The sequence below is a fragment of the Dipodomys ordii genome, unplaced genomic scaffold (assembly GCF_000151885.1).
Source record: "Dipodomys ordii isolate 6190 unplaced genomic scaffold, Dord_2.0 Scaffold5, whole genome shotgun sequence".
NCBI classification, from domain to species: domain Eukaryota; kingdom Metazoa; phylum Chordata; class Mammalia; order Rodentia; family Heteromyidae; genus Dipodomys; species Dipodomys ordii.
The window spans coordinates 37,168,360-37,186,168 of NW_012267221.1; the positions used below are offsets into that span (position 1 = coordinate 37,168,360).

A 17,809-nucleotide genomic window follows, 5' to 3' on the forward strand; every position below is an offset into this window, starting at 1 on the left:
ATTTCAGTATGTAATTCTTTATGTGGACCATTAGCAAAACATTATAGTACCACTATTAAATCATCACTAAATTGTATATCAAAATATTTGGATAGTTTTTATACTCCCTGGATTATTTTATATAATTGTATTATCTTAAACTTTGTTGATTTGGGTTGTAAATAAGCATCATTCATTATGATTAGTTGTACTTCTCTGTTTTAATGTATATGGCACCTCTTTCTTATTTTCTTGTGACTTTTGTTTCAAAACAGTGGGTTGTTTATCCTGTATATTTTCACAATGTAGGTTTTCCTAATTATATTCCATTGTTCCTTGTATTTCCATAGGTAGATCCAACTCAAATGATTTTATTTGCTTTTTGGGGAGTTTTTTTGTGTTCCAGTTTTCTTATTTGTATAATTCTATAAACTAGTGTCTGAATGTTAGTAAGCCACTCAGGGATACTGTCTTGAGATTATTTTGTCTTTTATCATAATTATTTTCAAGTTTTATATATTGTAAATTTAAATGTTTTGGAGAGGATTAATTACAATTACGATATATCTGTGTCTCTGATAGTATATCATAGAAACAATTTTCAAAGATATAATTTCTTATAGTTTTCTAGTTATCATAGTTTTCTAGTTATAAAATACTTTTGAAATAACTATATTTAAAGGTAAAGCCTATGTATTTTAGAACAAATAGGAAATGTAACTAAGAAAAATAAAAATATGTTACTCCATAGTTTACCCTTAGCTACTTTAAGTTCCTACAGTGTGTCTCTATTTACTATATTCTAATGTACGCAAAGTTGCCTTATAATTTATCATTTTTATTTGCAATGTTATAAATGTGTTGGTAAGTTTTGATTTACATTTTCATTGTTGAAGTTGTGGCATAATTTTTTAACCAATTCCTCTATGAAATGTAACAGTCTTATTTTTAAATGTTTACATGAAAAAGACTGAATTTTACTGAATTATTTTCAGGTTGGTCTTCCTGCAAAATCTGGAGTTGCTGGTGGCATTCTTTTGGTTGTTCCCAACGTCATGGGCATGATGTGCTGGTCACCTCCTTTGGACAAGATGGGCAACAGCGTTAAGGGAATTCACTTTTGTCATGTAAGCATATTTTCTTAATTAAAAACAATGATTATATAAATTGAGCCATCCAGTGATTGAATTTTTACCTATTTTTCATAGTTCATTTACTCTTCATTTTTTGTCTTAGAGCTTCAATTTTCCTCTATGAGATAGTTCTCACAGATTATGCTATAGAAAAATACATTTGTTTGATGCTTGTGCGTTAATTTGCATTGTTATAATTAATTTTTAGTTTCTAAGAACTCAGCAAAACATATAGAAGTAATTTTAAAATATTTTATGCTTTGGGGCTGGGAAGGTGGCTCAATGGTAGAGTGCTTCCCTTGCATGCATGAGGCCCTGGGTTCGATTCCTCAGCACCACATAAGCAGAAAAAGCTGGAAGTGGCGCCTTAGCTCAAGTGGTAGGGTGCTAGCCTTGATCAGAAGAGCTAAGGGACAGCGCTCAGGCCCAGAGTTCAGGCCCCATGACCAACACCAAAAAAAATAAATAAAATAAAATTTTCTATGCTTTGTTAATTATTTTTTATATGTGTAGTGGAGTATATTTGTAAACTAACTTAAATACCTTTTTTGAGAAAATAGGCACTACAATTAAAAGTATCTTGTACTTTCAATTGCTATACTGTTGATTAGTTTAGTATTTTATTGTCATCTGATTCTTGCTAATATTTCAGCTTTTGGTTTTATTCAGATTTATTACTTCTTAGAGTCCATGTTAAATACCTTAATTTTTGCATACTTTTACAATTAAAATACACATTTATTTTTCATTTTTATATTAAAAATTCTAGAGAATATTAGATTCCATAAATATAAACATGAATTATAAACAGAACCAGAATATATAAAAACCTTTTATGACATTTCATAGTTATTTTATAAAATTCTTTTATGTGGTGTGTTATTAGAAATCTTGCTTTATAGATGCTGATAATTAAGCTGAGCCCAAAGGTCACATCAATAAGAGTGTTCTCACAAATTATTCTGATTTCATTCTTTTTTTTTGACGCGTTGTGCAGTGTGATTAGCATGTACTGGTGGTTTCTAAGTAGTTAAGATGGATAGAATAAGCATAGTTTGTTAAAATATAAATAAATGTAGTCAGTGAATAGCCAATCTCTTAATACTGATTGTATACAACTCTACAGGATCTTGTTTCTCTGTGTAATTTCCACAACTATGATAATTTGAGACACTTTGCAAAAAAACTTGATCCTCGAAGAGAAGGTGGTGATCAAAGGGTAAGCGAAATTATTTCTTAAATTATTCTGTAATATTCTTTTAAGACAGAGAAGATGAGATTTGCCTACTTAATAAAACTTTAGTATGCTAGTGGTCTCCTGTCTTTGCCAATCACAAACGTAAACAACTTGTTGATATTTTTATACTGGATTACTAGTACATAAATATTAAATATTGTTATACTATTAAATTGGAAGTAGTGATCTAAAGGGCAGGGGTCAGTTTTCTGCTATTTTATGTGAGATTATTAGAATTGATTCTATTTAAAGAAGACATACTACGTTCAGCAAGTATAATTGAAAAGACCTGTCTTACTCTTAATATCTGTTAGTTACAGTTCTGAATTAAATCTTTAACCCCTGCCTAATTTGTGAATGAGTATGGAAATGAACAAGGAATTCAGTACTAGTGAGAAACCTTATGAAGCCTCTTAACAGGTTTTTAAGCCATTGAAAACAACTTTTTTCTACAATGAGCATTTACTAAAATTTTTATTATACTTCTGAAATTCTGTTTAGTATATTGTTTGGCTTCATACTATTGCACATTTGTTTCTATTTTTAGAGTCACTGTTAGGAATCAGGACTTAGGTTTTTAGGTCTGTATAGTTTTGTGTTCTTTTTTTAAAAAGAGATCAAGAGACTTGTGGCAAATTTTAATTCAGTTCCTTTGCATCCACATAAAAAATGTTTATAGTAAAAGTACCTATTAGAATATAAAGCATTTATATGTAGAAAATAATTTTTACTACATTCTGAATAAATTTGTGTTGATGCCAAATTAAATTTTTGTTAGTTTCAAAGAAGCTTCTGATCTGAGAATTATTCAAAAAAAACAGTTATGAAACTTTTCAAAGTGCTGACATAAGTAGCATGAAGCAAGATGTCAGGTGGTGGTGGGTGAAAATGTTAATGAATTTTAATAACATTCATTGAAAAATACCATTTTATAGCTTGGACCTTTCTTCACTCAAGTGCACTAATAAATTATATATGTTGCTTGAACAACTAGCATTCCTTTGGACCACTGGACTATGAAAGTCTCCAGCAAGAACTTGCTTTAAAAGAGACAGTATGGAAAAAAGTGTCACCTGAGTCAAATGAGGACATCTCTACAACTGTAGTATATAGAATGGAAAGTCTGGGAGAGAAAAGCTAAAGAAATGGGTTCTAGTTACAGAATGTTTCTTCATTTAACTTTTCAAACATCTTTAGCCTTTTTGCAAACTATAAATATTTATTTGAGTTTTTTGTGTTCTTAACCTTGGGTTCTGGAGCCATAAAGCTTTTTTTATTTTTTATTTTTTGCTTGTAATCTTTGTATAAAGATAGTAAATTTAAAAGTAGATTTCTTAGTCTTCAGATCACTTAATAAGTAAAGCATATTTGCTTTATTATTCACAAAGAAAACAAGGAAAAATTTTAAAGTTTCTGATGTAATTAAAACTTTGCTTCTGTAATCAGATAATCTATTGTCATTTTTTAGTTTTAACCCACCACTTGAATTAGTAAATTTTATTTCATTCTGTTCCAGTTTTAAAACTGGTGAGATGTTGATAATGACAATAGAAAGTATTTCTATGCTAAATACAAACAATAGCCTTCTGAATCCAAATTTTCATTTAAAATAAATTTTAAACGTAGCTTCAGTTTGTATGTATCATTTGTAGTGATAAATTGACTTTAAATTCTTAAAAAAATTAGCAAAAATTTTACCAGATACATAAATACATTTTTTACTTTACAACTTCTATGTTCTGACAGAATTGCCATGTGCAGGAATGTTTTCAGTTACTGAAATATTCCAACCAAAGAATTTCCAATGTGAGATAATGAGTTATAATGGTTAGTTACTCAGAAGGAGAGATAGTGTCTTAAATATGAATTTTATTTTCATATTATTCACATAACTTTTTCTTTTATATTTATGAGTGCAAATTTTTGGTTTTTAGCTTCTAATAATTTTATTCTTAATTTCATAAATGCTACTAAATATTTCTTTTGTGATAGAAAAATTATATATTAAAGTTTGTTCTATTTGAACTCTTTTAAAGACAAGGCATTTTTTAATTTGGATGAACATAGTATACTACTAAAAATACCTTTTAAATCTGAATTCTTTTGTTTAGTTATAAAAATGGAATATTGAGAATCAAAATTTGTTTTTAGGAGAACTACAGATTTCACATAACCTGACTTAAAATAATTATGCACAGGAATTTTAGTCTGTCTTGGCAAAGTGATTGTAAAGTTCTGTAAGACCTATTCACATTTCTCCCTTCTTCCATTTATTTACCTTCCGTGTTTTCCCCCTACACTTTGAAGTTCATTTATTTAGTAAAATTCATATTTAAACTTGTAAATTTGTTGGGGATGATAGAGAATGTAAACTTGGTGACCTATATATGGTAGGGAAAATTCTGTAAAATTTAAAAGATTTTACAGAAGAATTAGGTACTAGTGAAAACGCAAGACACAGAAAACATGATCTTAAGTCTTAAAATTGAGCAGGGCACCTGTGGCTCATTCATATAATCCTGGCTACTCAGGAGGCTGAAATCTGAGGATTGTACTTTGAAGCCAGCCCAGACAGGAAAGTCCATGAGACTCTTCTCTAATTAACCATCAGAAAATCATAAGTGGCACTATGGCTCAACTGGTAGACTGCTAGCTTGAGTAAAAAAGCTCAGGGACAGGGCTGGGAAGGTGGCTCAGTGGTAGAGCGCTTGCCTTGCATACTTGAGGCCCTGGGTTACATTCCTCAGCACCACATAAGCAGGGGGGGGAAAAAAACAGAAGTCAAGCTGTGGCTCAAGTGATAGAGCTCTAGCCTTGAGCTGAAGAGCTGAAGGACATTTCCCAGGCCCAGAGTTCAGGCCCCACAACCGACCAAAAAAAAAAAAAAAGCTCAGGGACAAGCCCCCAGGCCCTTAGTTCAAGCCCCAGGACTGATCAGTTTAAAAAAAAAAAAAAGTCAAGTTTTAGATACAAAAAAAAAAATCAGAGGTTTTTACCAAGGATTTTGTGGTTATGTACATGCCTTTCAAGGACTTGCCATCCTATACCCACCTATAATCATCATTACTAAATTTCACTAAGGTTATTTGTGATTCAGGTAACTGAATTCCTTAGTTGGAAAAAAAAAACATTTTTTTTCATATTTTGTGCTCTAAATTTTAATCTGATGGTTTTACTTTATACAATGAAGATTAACTTTTATATTGTATGCATATTTTATAAATTTCAAAATTAGGTTAATTTATGGCACTTGTGCTGATAATGTGTAAATGCACATTTACAAATGAAGTAGGTTACCTAGGAGATTATTGTTAAGAAACATCTAGAAAAATTTCATAGAAGGTAAAAGTGGAAGAAAGAATATTGTGAATAGGCCTACAAACTTAAACGAGATAGGAAAGAAAGTAAAGCTTTGCCAGTTTTAAAGACATTTTATTCCTTCAGTATTCTTAATACTTTTCAAAATACTTCTTTGAAAAGTACCCAATATTATTGGGTTTAATATTTCATGCCACTACTGATTCTTGATATTCAAGTATTTATTTACAGGATAGCGGTGTGGTTTTTTTGTTGTTGTTTGTTTTCTTTGTCTATCTTCTTTTTCCTTTTGGCATCGTTAACATTTTATTTGAAGTATATATTCCTAAAATATTTGTTTTTAGAATAATTATTGTGCATTTTCTCTTAGCGTTTGAATTGAAGCATTTGTGTTGTTTAGCTTTCTTTCATTTGCTTTGTATATTTAAGAATGTACCTTTATTTTCCAGTTATGCCTACTTTTTGTATTGTACAATAAATTTATTTTAAGCTGATTTTATTGTTTTTTTTATAAAAACATTTTAAGTATACCTAACAATTGGAATTTTTACTTAAGAAAGAATTATCCTTTGTGAAGGTATTAGTAGATGTTTACTGAAGCTATTGCAAAGTGAAACTAGAAATATTTACAAAGGCTTCATTTAATTTTTTTTCTTTAATACATTGTAGTGGTGAGGGGCTTTTTTGTTTTTGTTTTTTGGGGGGAGAAGGGAGGAACTTTCCTATTGGTTGTAGTAGAGTTTTTTCAATAAAAATGTATTCTCACTTTTTATTTTTCCATTTGATAAATATATTTATCTCTATTTGCAGGGTTGTTTTTTTCCTGAGGAAGAGTATGATTGTTGTTCACTACATTACTCATTTTATCTGTTGATCACAGATTAGAGAAAAACTATTGCAAAATCAGAGGAAGAATAGTACAGTAGTATTGCATAAGAATAAAATTGTTGTCCTCAATAGAAGTTATATTGAGTGAAATGACTGTAGTATAAGACATTCTACTTAAACAACTTTCTTAAAGCATTTAATTATCAAAAGGAAACTTCTGTACATTTCTACATGTTCAAATTATAGTTCAAATTACCAAGACTACATTTATTGTAGGTCAGATACAGTTATTTACATTTCTCTATTTGATTTGGTACTCATTGCAGAGAAAAGTTCCAAAATATTTTATTGAAGTTTTAAAACTTGGTAAGGGGAAATACTTTTGTTTATATTAACTTGCATTATTAATATGTGGGATTTTTTTCATACATTTCTTTTATGACTAAATCTATCCATATTTTAGAAATGATGAGAAGCTCTGTGCACATAATATTTTTAATATAAATAGCATGTTGATCTACCTACTGTATTTCTAAAAGAACTTACAAAAAGTTTTCTTTCCTTAAGTTTATAAACTACGTTGTCCACATTCAAATTTACTTGAAAGGTTAATGGGTCCTATGGTGGTTGTTCCTGTTCAGAGTAAGAAAGTAACTAACAAGATGGGGGGGGGGAACTCCAGAAAAGGCAAAATGCAGGAACATAGTTTCAGGTGAACTTTGAATTTAAAGCACTGTCCAGTATATATTATAAAGGATTACATTAAATTTAAAATAATGTACTTATCAGAATGAACAACTTACTTTATTTAATGGCTTTATGGGATGGTTCACTGTGCAATTTTAAATTTTAGGAAACTGCCATTACTCATTTGTGAGAACTTAATTTTTCTTCTGATACATGGCCTTGAAAAATGTCAGAATACATTTTAAAAGGATTTATAAGTAGTTCATTTAACACTTGATTTTTCTCTATTTCTTTTCTATCATTTTATATTAAATGCTATATGTGCATTATGTAATAAAACCCAAACCAGATTATGGACATGTGGAACAGTGGAATTTTAGTACCATCAATTATGGCCCATACAGATTTTCATTTAGCGTGAACTTTATTCTCTCATATGGATTTCAAGAGCAGAATTACTTATGAACATACATTGAAGCTTATCCAAGTTGAATCATTTTTTTTAATTTCAAATTGTAATACAGTTTGTCACATTTGCTTCTTACCTTGCTTAGAAATGGAAGAAATTTAACTGAGTTGCTTAGAAATGGATGAAATTTAACTGAGGTTCTTTATTCCTCTTCCAACCCAATAGTTTATTAATGTGAATACTATAACATGTATGCATAAGTATTTGAATAAATTTAGAAAACTACGGTGAGGGCATCAAAGGAAGAACCTGTGTAATATAAAACCAAGCTGCAAAACATGATGTTTCTTAGAATTCTTAACTTCTTAAGTAGTAATAGGAAAAATACTTTTTCAAAAGACTGATTATAAACTGTATTATAAACTGTAACTTTAGTCTCTGGATTTTTTTTGTTTGTTTTGTGAAAAACATGATGAGGAGAAAATTTAAATTGGTTTTGTTTGATGGGTTATTTTGTAGATTGCATTTCTAATTAGTAATTGTTAAGTTTTGGCTAGCAGTAAATTTTAATATGCCAAGGGTCATGTATATAGTCTATTATGAGTCAAACTTGTATAATGGTTTCCTAATCCAATAACCTTTAATTAAAACATAGGATACTAATTAGCATTATTTTTAGGAGTATCTGTGATATTTTTCTATAAATTATATCCAGTAGTAAATTAAAAAACACTTAATATTGGAAACTGTGATGAATGGCTTAAATTTTTCAAAAAGCTAGGTATGATCTTATTCTTTAAAAGCTCATTAGAGCATTTAAGGTATAGTTTAGTGGTAGAACAGGTATCTAGCACATGTGAGGTCCTGGGCTGAACGTTCCATATTGATGGAAAGAACGTAGCTCGTATTGAACTGGTACCAGTCACTTTTGGTAAATTGGCCAATAATAATTCTAAGTTAATTAACTTGGAATCTCATTCACTCATTCTGAAATAATTGATTAGAATTTTGTTGATAAGGTCTCAGTGGCAAAAGGCAATTTTGTATACTTTTTTATTATTTTTTGTGTATACTTTTTTTTTTTTTGGTTTTTTTTTTTGGGGGGGTCCGGTCGTGGGGCCTGAACTCTGGGCCTGGGCGCTGTCCTTCAGCTCAAGGCTCAAGGCTCGCGCTCTACCACTTGAGCCACAGCGCCACTTCCGGCTTTTTTCTTTTTGTTTATGTGGTGCTGAGGAATCGAACCCAGGGCCTCGAGCATGCAAGGCAAGCGCTCTACCACTGAGCCACCTTCCCAGTCCCTTTTGTGTATGCTTTTAAGACAGAGTTTTAAATATGAAGCAATGATTTTTTCTAGACACAGTATTAAAATAAGTCTTTGTTTCTCTATCATATCTCTGATTAAAAAGTTCTATTTGGAAGGTTAACCTTTGGAGGAAAAATAGTACTCTAAAATAGTGTTTAAATTTCTGTTTTCACACTTCTGGTAATGTTCAATTCCCTGCAGTTTGAGTACAGTTACACCTGAACCCTGAGTTATAATTAAATTTGTACCCTGTAAAGAGCCTGAGAGTTTCTTTTATTTTGTTGCAACATAGTACAAACTTTGTAGATTTTTAATATACTTTCCCTCACTGGAATCTTGTATTTCCTTTTTTAAAATCATAAAATTGAGCCTGAGAATAACTTTTAAGGGTTAACTGGTATAAACTCTATCCCCCTTTTGCAGGTTTCTTATCACCTATTAGCATATTTTCCAATTCTTTATTCTGCTTTCTTTATGGGGTTAGCCTGTTGGACAACTTAATTTTGTTCTAGAAGTGTAATTGGCAGTAGTTAATAGTAACTGTAAGTTACTTGGCAGATTGTTGATTGTACCAACAGCATTTATAAAGTAACTTAATAGTATTTTCTGCTAAGAGTCATAATGATGCAGCTAATAAAAGCTGGTAATGCTAGAAGAGAATGCTATAAATATACAGTAGTTCTAAAAATAAACATTACTCTAGTACCTTTTAACGAAAGTAAGTGTAGCAGAAATGTGACTCTAAAAATAAATGTTGCACCACTGGTTTTTAAAAAATTCCTTTGGAGTTAGATTAAATATATAAATAAAAACTATTCAAGTTTTAACCAATTATTCACTAGATAAAAATTCTTCACGTATAATAGCTAACTAGTTCCCTCATTTTTTTTTATCCTTTTGGAATTGTGAGTGGCCTCACAATGAAGTTCCTAATTTATTCTTTATGTGATACATTGTCTTTGGTATTAAACTATATTTTATGTTCAGATTTTATTTATAGAGGAAAATACATTGTGGTTTTGAAATACATTAATCTTTCAAACCTTTGTTAGCTTGTAAAATGTTAAGACTAAGTCTGAAATGTTCCTTGTAGGAGTTGTAGCTTATTGGTAGATTGTGTTCTTAGCATATGTGAGAGCCTATGTTCAATCTCCTGCACTAGGAAGAAAAAATAGTATAGGTTTCTTAATTCTTAAAATTTAAACTGCCTCATTAGCTCATCTCTATACATTTATAAAAGCAAGAACCTGAACTTTTAAGAGAATTGTTCTTAATTAATATAAATTCTGTGTGCTTCATTCATATTAAAAGAATGGCATTGAGATAATTAGCATCAATTAATGATTATTCACATTTGAGCCATTTCATTGTAAAATCCAAATTAATTATTAATACTCAGTCTCTTGTTAAGCTTCTCTTTAGTCCTAGATTAGAATTAAATACTCATTATTTCAAATATGCATCCTCAGTTTATCACCAATAGAGTAATGCACAAAGAATCTTGTAGGAACAGTATAAAATGTAATCTTTAACTCTTGACCTTCTTCCATTAAATATAGGTATATGTTATTGAACTTCACCGAAGGGCTATTGTTGTGTTCTTTTTCCTAGATACTCAAATTTGAACATCTTAATTGAAAATTTAAAAATATATTGTACTTCTTTTCCTCTGTATCATAATTCATTTTTGGCTGAATATAATTATGATAATTTCTCATGAATTTTCATTTCTGTACTGTAGTGTTTCTCACAAGTTTATTTTCACATCTTTTTAGTAGCTTTTCCGTTTGCCATTTCAGTTTTATTTTCCTCAAAAGCTCTTTTGTTTTTGTTTCTGCTGATCCTGGGGCTTGAGCCCAAGGCCTGGGCGCTGTACTTGAGCTTTTTTCCTCAAGTTTAGGATCTACCACTTGGACCACAATTCCACTTCCAGCTTTTTGGTGGGTAATTGGAGCTGAGAGCTTCATGGACTTTCTCACCTGAACTGGCTGGCTTCAAACTATGATCTCAGATCTCAGCCTCCTGAACAGGTAGGATTACAGGTGTGAGCCATGGGCACCTGGCTAAAAAACGTTTTCTCAGAAGTATACCTGAGTGTCAGGCACTGGTGGCTCACAACTGTAACCCTAGCTACTCAGGAGGCTGAGATCTGAGTATTGCAGTTTGAAGCCCAAGAAGGAAGTCAGTGAGTCTCTCATCTCCAGTTAACCACCAAAAAAGCCAGGAGTTGTGGCTTAAGTAGCAAAGTGCTAGCCATGAGCACAAAAGCTAAAGGACAAGGCCCAGGCTTGGAGTTCAAGCCCCAGAACCTGGACATGTACATGTGTCCACACACACATACACACACACACATAGAAAATGTAAAAGTTCCAACTTTTTCCTGTAATATAAGATAGCTTGTTTTTTATTATTTTAAAATATTGGGTGCATGTGTGTTTGGTCAAGGTCTATGCACATAATTATTTAAATTAATGAGATAATATTGAGATGATTATTTCAACTGATGAATAAACATTTTCTGCCTGGTGAAATTTCACTGATATCTTGAAATTACAGGAGAAATAATTCTGTTAAAATTTTGTGGTTGCTAATATTGTGCTAAATAACTCATTAATCATACCAAGATTTCTGCCTTTTGTCCTTTTAGCTTTAGAGAATGGTTTAAAGAGGAAGTAAATCTCAAATTTATACTTAACTTGTTTGTGAAATTTTTCACCTAAAACGTGATAGTAGAGAATGTAATGGTTTTCTTCATCTGGAAAACAACAAAGAAAAACTAGTTTCTTGCGTGTTTTTTTACCTAAGTAAAAAAAAAATGTTGGAGCTGGGTGCTGGTGGCTCATGCCTGTAATCCTAGCTACTCTGGAGGCTGAGATCTGAGGATCATGGTTCAAAGCCAGCCTAGGCATAAAAGTCCTTGAGACTCTGATCTCCAATAAACCACTAGAAAACCAGAAATGGTGCTGTGGCTCAAGAGATAGAGTGCTCACCTTGAGCTGAAGAGCTGAGGGACAGCGCCCAGGCCAGAGTTCAAGCCCCATGACCAACAACAACAACAAAAAAACATGGGAAGTTTTAATTTCATTTGTTTAATTTTATGAAATAGGGTCTTCCTATCAGTCTATCCTAGAACTTTTCAGTGTAGCCCTAACTGGCCTCAAACTCTTGGTATCCCTACTTTGGCCTCTGGATTGCTGTGATAATAGGTTTATACCACCACCACCACCACCATGCCAAACTGAAAAGATTTAATTTTTACTCACTTTCTGTTTTGCAGTTTTATTTTACATCCACCATATGTGTCTACCACAGAATCAATACTGTTGTTTATTTGATATCCCTTACATGTTGGACTTTGTTCATATAATTATCCACTTATCATTTGTTAGTGTAGTTATATTTGAGGGCTGTGAATAGAGGGGTGCTGTTCTGTGCAGATTATATTTCCTAGTATTTGCTTTGCAGAAGTCTTACTGGGTACTATCGAAGATAAAGTCTTATATTTAAAAAATTTAGGATCTTCAAAAGTTTTTGCACAAGAAAAGAAACTAAAATTAGCTTCATGAGAAGATAGTGTTTATTATGACATCTATTATCATGAAGCCTTAACCACAGGTTTGAAATAACCATGTATACATAAAATTGGAAGCAATTTAAAATGAAAAAACAGCCCACATGCCATCCATTCCTATTGCTTGTGCCAAAGACCTTGGAAGTCTGGAGTTCCTCTATCAGACTTTTATCACAGGAAGCTTAGCAATATGCAGACATGAGTTAATTGCAGTGTTCCTCTTCAAAGGTATGGGCCAAACCTACTTAGCCCAGGGTTGCTCTGACAATATATGTGGCTAACCTGGGAGAAACAGTTTTTTCCTTTGCTTCTATTAGCAATTTTAGTCAGCCATAGCTACAAGGCTATACCACCAGCAGGGACCCAGTAACACAAAAATTTGGATAGCATTGTTTCTAGTATAGTTGTATTAACTACATACTATGGGGTCACCGGGGTAAAACAGGTTTTGAGAATTCCCTTAGTATTCAAAAACTGATAATAGATAGGAGGCATTTATGTAGGTTGTGATAGGTTGTGTAAGTTCCCTAAAGTCACACAGCTTTCAGGATATACATCTATTGACAGTGACCATGTAAAATTTACCATTGTAAAATTCAATGAACAATTTCATGTATTGAGAAAATCAGGAAACTCGTGGGCAAGAATTTAGGGAAATTCCATATTAACTTCATTCTATGATAAGCTTATTTTTCATTATATGCTATGACATTAATAGCTGCATGTCTGTATTCCTTATAGAAAAAAAATTTCTATCTCAAAAGACTTCATGGGGCTTCTGTGATGGGAAGCATGGGGAATTTTCAGCAGGCAGGATAACTTATGAAAGGGTCAGATTTATGTTCTAAGTTATCTAGGTAGGAAATTAAATGTATTGATTATAAATCCTACTAATAAAACCATTCTTTAACTGTATTATAGATGTGCTTTTTTATTACTTACAAAAGTTTGTATATATGTAGGTATGTACTCCTGTTTGAACTCAAGGCTTTCCATTTGCTAGGCATGTACTCTGCCTCTTCAGCCACATCTCCAGCCCTCTTATTATGTATTCTTGCAGCACTATGAATTTGTTAATATGTTAGCACTGAATGTCAGTCTTTACTTTAACCCTTAAAAATTATTGTAGAAGCCAGGCACCAGTGGCTCATGCTTGTAGTCCTAGATACTCAGGGGGCTGAGATCTGAGGATTGCATTTCACAGCAGCCCAGCAAGAAAGTCCTCCAATTAATCACTAGAAAACCAGAAGTGGCACTGTGGCTCAAAGTGGTAGAGCACTAACTGAAGAGCTCAGGGATAGTGCTCAGACCCAGAGTTCAAGCCCCATAACCGACAAAAAAAAAAAAAAAAAAATTGTAGAAAATGTATTTTAAAGTCCTTTTGTTTGTTTCCTCTAAACTTTTTACCAGTTTAACTTATTTTAAAAAGTCTTCATTGGCCCTGATCCCTTAGAGATTTTCATTTTCATAAAGCTCATGGATTATAGTCTGGAAGTTTATTATCCAAGAATGAATTTGCCTTTTTAAGTCACAAAACTGGAATGATGAAAATAATTTTTAACTCATCTAGAGCCATTGACAGTTGGTCCTTATATGTGTCTTGTTTTGACTTCAAAGATAAATATTAGCAAAATCATAACAAGGCTATGCCATATATACTGAGTTGTTTAAAAAAAAACAGTTCTGCTGTTAAAGCATATTTTAAATATAATTTGTATCTGTCTCGTCCCTTTCATTCTGTCAGTCTGATCATTACTAATGTTACCACTTTAAATTACTGTAACCTTTTTATAATGTTGCGTCTTTCATAAATATGGTATGATACAAGAGTGACCAGATAATTCATACTTCTTGTGAAGTTTCTGTCCTACTGTGCAATTGTGTTTTTTTAAGAAGTGACTAAAAGCCAGGAATCTTTAGGTTTCCAGGTTTCCACTTGAATTTCTCTCTTTTGATTACAAACCAACTTATCCTGTAGTAAAAATTGTCTTTCTTTTAAGATGTTTCCTCTTATTTATTTATAGTGTACAGATGTCTCCAACTAATGTACAGTAGTAGATCCTTCTGAATACAGGATAAATACATAACTAAAATTATTTCATTTTCTACCAAGAAAGGACCAAATTATGTATAGGGGGGAGGTATCTCTAGCTTTTGCTTAAATAGCACACACAGTACTTTAATTTAGAATAGTTCATATCTTCATAAATTAACCTTAGCATTTTACCTGTGCATTATTGGTTCACTGATCCATTCGTCTGCTCAGTATTTATTTCTTGCCTATCATGTATCAGAAACTGTTAGAATTTATATTGGCAGTGATAAATGAAACAAGTATGATACAGTCTTAAAGGAGATACAGGAATAGAATAATTCAGAAAATAATTTAAATGCTATGCCTTACTTTAAAATTAGATCTAGCTTATTTTAGTGCATAAAGGAAGTGAGTTGCAAAATAATATATTCCTAATGCCATTTTATATACTTCTACAAAAGGCTTCGTAAAACTCAAAAGAATGTAGTTACAAATATAAGAACATGAAAGCAAGTCTTGGTAATCTTTTGAGGAGATATAGGGGAAATAGCTTGTTAGGTCTTTATTGTTTTGACTCTGTGTTATGTGTATGCATGTGCCTGTGCCCATGTATGCATACCTGGGGGCTTGACCTCAGGGCCTGGACACTGTCCCAAAGCTCTTTCTTCACTTCCAGTTTTTAATGGTTAATTGGAGATAAGAATCTCACAGACTTTCCTGCCTAGGCTGGCTTCGAACTGTAAGCCTCAAATAGCCTTCTGAGTAGCTGGGATTACAGGCACATGCTACCTGTGCCTGGGCAACTGTATGATAATAAGTGTTAGAAAAAGAGTGCCAGAGAAGTTACAATAAGACCTCATCTTGTCAGAGTGGATAGGTATTGGGTTTTTTCCCCCCTACAAGGTATTCACAGTTTTGAAAAAGGAAAGGTCGAGTAGGATAGATGGGATAGTCTGGCTTGAATGAATGTCCCAGAGCAAAGGAGTTTAGCATATTCCGATGGTAAAATAAAGCAGGTATTTTGAAAGAATGAGTGAAGTGAAGTGACTGGAAGATTGACCCTGATTAGAGAGAAAACCATATGGGCTTTCTCATATAGTAATGTGTGTCTGGATTGGCAGAATGCCTTATTCTTAAAATGAGCTTTCTGGGGGCCCAATTCAATTTTGATGAAAGAATGTGGATTTTCAATGTGCACTCCAGATGTCTCTGCCATAAATAGTTCTGGATACAGTTTGGGGGAAGCATTTATGAAGAGTCTCATGCATATTTTTTGTAGTAAGTAGACTATGGAGTTAGAAGTTGAAGTAACAGACTTGAGGTGTCATGTGAAGAAGATCAAGAGATACAAAATAGGATTATAGATAGAATTGGAGTAAAAATTAAGGATATTCAACTAATGGGTCAGTTGGTTGAATAATATTGATTTTATACAAGAGTTATCTTTCCAATATAACAATCTAGGGTTACACAGTAAAGTTCTAGTGGCAACAATCAGTAAGATAAACTTCTGCCAGACTTAGTGGTGGAGTATGTTGCCTCAGCCCTCATGTCTGAGTCCTTATGGTTGCAAGCTGGCTGTTTGACCTTTTACCTCACCTGAATGGCAAAAATGGAATAATAAAAAGAAAGGATTGTACCTGAATTAGGAATAAGGTTTTGCAGAAGCCTACCCGAGACTGGCCAGACTTGCTGCAATGGATTTTTGTTTGTTTTGTTTTTTAATTTGGGTATAATACTACCCCTACTACTCCATTTTGATGAAAGGGATGAGGCAGATAATGGGGAATTAGCAGTATATAAAAGCCAGCTTCATTGTGAGATTCCTAAATTAGTAGTGCACTGTTTGCTCAGTGATGTTGAGTAAGCAGCTAGATGTATCCCCAAAATTTGGAGAATGATGTAAGCTGGATTTTCAGTTTTGTGGTCATAACAGGGAGTATTTGTAGCTGTAGTGGTGAGCAGTAGTGCTCCAGGAGAAAGAAAAGTGGGCTCAAAATGGAACCCTAAGGAAGTCCCATTTTAAAAGTAGGATAAAGTAGAAGTGGCTTCCACGAGGGAAAAGAACCTTAGAAAGCAGAAAATCCAGGATAGCATAATATCAGGAGTCAAGGAAGGATTATTTCAAGGAACTTTGAACTATACCAAATAGAGATTGACATAGGGACTTTCTGTTTACATGATACTCTTTTTCCTTTTGATGTTAAAATACTACCTTATGGGGCTAGGAAGGTGGCTCAGTGGTAGAGTGCTTGCCTCGCATGCATGGGGCCCTGGGTTCCGTTCCTCAGCACCACATAAACAGAAGAAGCCGGGAGTGGCGCTGTGGCTCAAGTGGTAGAGTGCTAGCCTTGAGCTGAAGAGCTGAGGGACAACGCCCAGGCCTAGAGTTCAAGTCCCTTGACTAGAAAAAAAAATACTACCTTATTTTTTTAAATGGTAATAACAGGTAGCAATTTTTATTGTTTGGTAATGTCTTGCCTCCAGTTGTCAAAAATGTAGTATTTGTAAAGGTCAGGGAAGTGTTGAGTGTGAGTAGAAAAGACTCAGTAAAGAATGATCTTGAAGTAGACATGAGAGAGGGACAATTATCAATGAAGTGAGGTCTGTCGAAAATGATGTAGCACTCAGCATAAGTGGGGGATTAGCTTGGTTGAGGGAAGTATACTTTCAATAAATGACAAGGAGAAGCAGAAAGGTAGATTTGCAGACATGGTTGGCGTGAGAGAGTACCACTTCCTTAGCTTTTATTATCCTGAAGAGTATAAGGAAGGCTGTATGCTCATCCTCATGAATTAAGAGATTTTAAATGGACTGTGAGGCTTCAGAGCATAGAAAAGGTATAGGATATGTGTTTTCTTGTGAAGTTGAAGAGAACTGAAGGACCTGGCAGTATCTCAGAAGACTGCTGAGTTTGTCAGCCAGGATTTTCTAGCAGCTATGGCAATGCTGTTGTTTCTCCCTTCAGTGTCTTATGACTGCATCCTGAATTTGGCTTAAGGCAGATAGATTCCCGCTACAAAAGATCCAGAGGCAAGAGATTTTTAGGGCACTTGCCAGACTGTAGTTGGAGTAATTATAGAAAATTTGGGTCGGGGCTGGGAAGGTGGCTCATGGTAGAGCACTTGCCTTGCATGCTCAAGGCCCTGGGTTCGATTCCTCAGCACCACATAAGCAGAAAAAAAAAAGCTGGAAGTGGTGCTGTGGCTCAAGTGGTAGAGTGCTAGCCTTAAGCTGAAGAGCTGAGGGACAGCGCCCAGGCCCAGAGTTCAGGCCCCCCGACCGGGCCCCCCCCCCAAAAAAAAAAAA

At 33.2% G+C, this 17,809-nt stretch overlaps 1 protein-coding gene across 1 annotated transcript in view; it reads left to right on the forward strand.

The window, feature by feature from the left end:
* The window catches only part of Gls (glutaminase), a 77,492-nt gene that overhangs the window by 41,244 nt on the left and 18,439 nt on the right, over positions 1-17,809 (forward strand). Inside the window, exons 14-15 of the mRNA XM_013027619.1 lie at positions 975-1,106; positions 2,239-2,331. Coding sequence (XP_012883073.1) covers positions 975-1,106; positions 2,239-2,331 — 225 coding nt within the window. The remainder of the gene's footprint in view (positions 1-974; positions 1,107-2,238; positions 2,332-17,809) is intronic.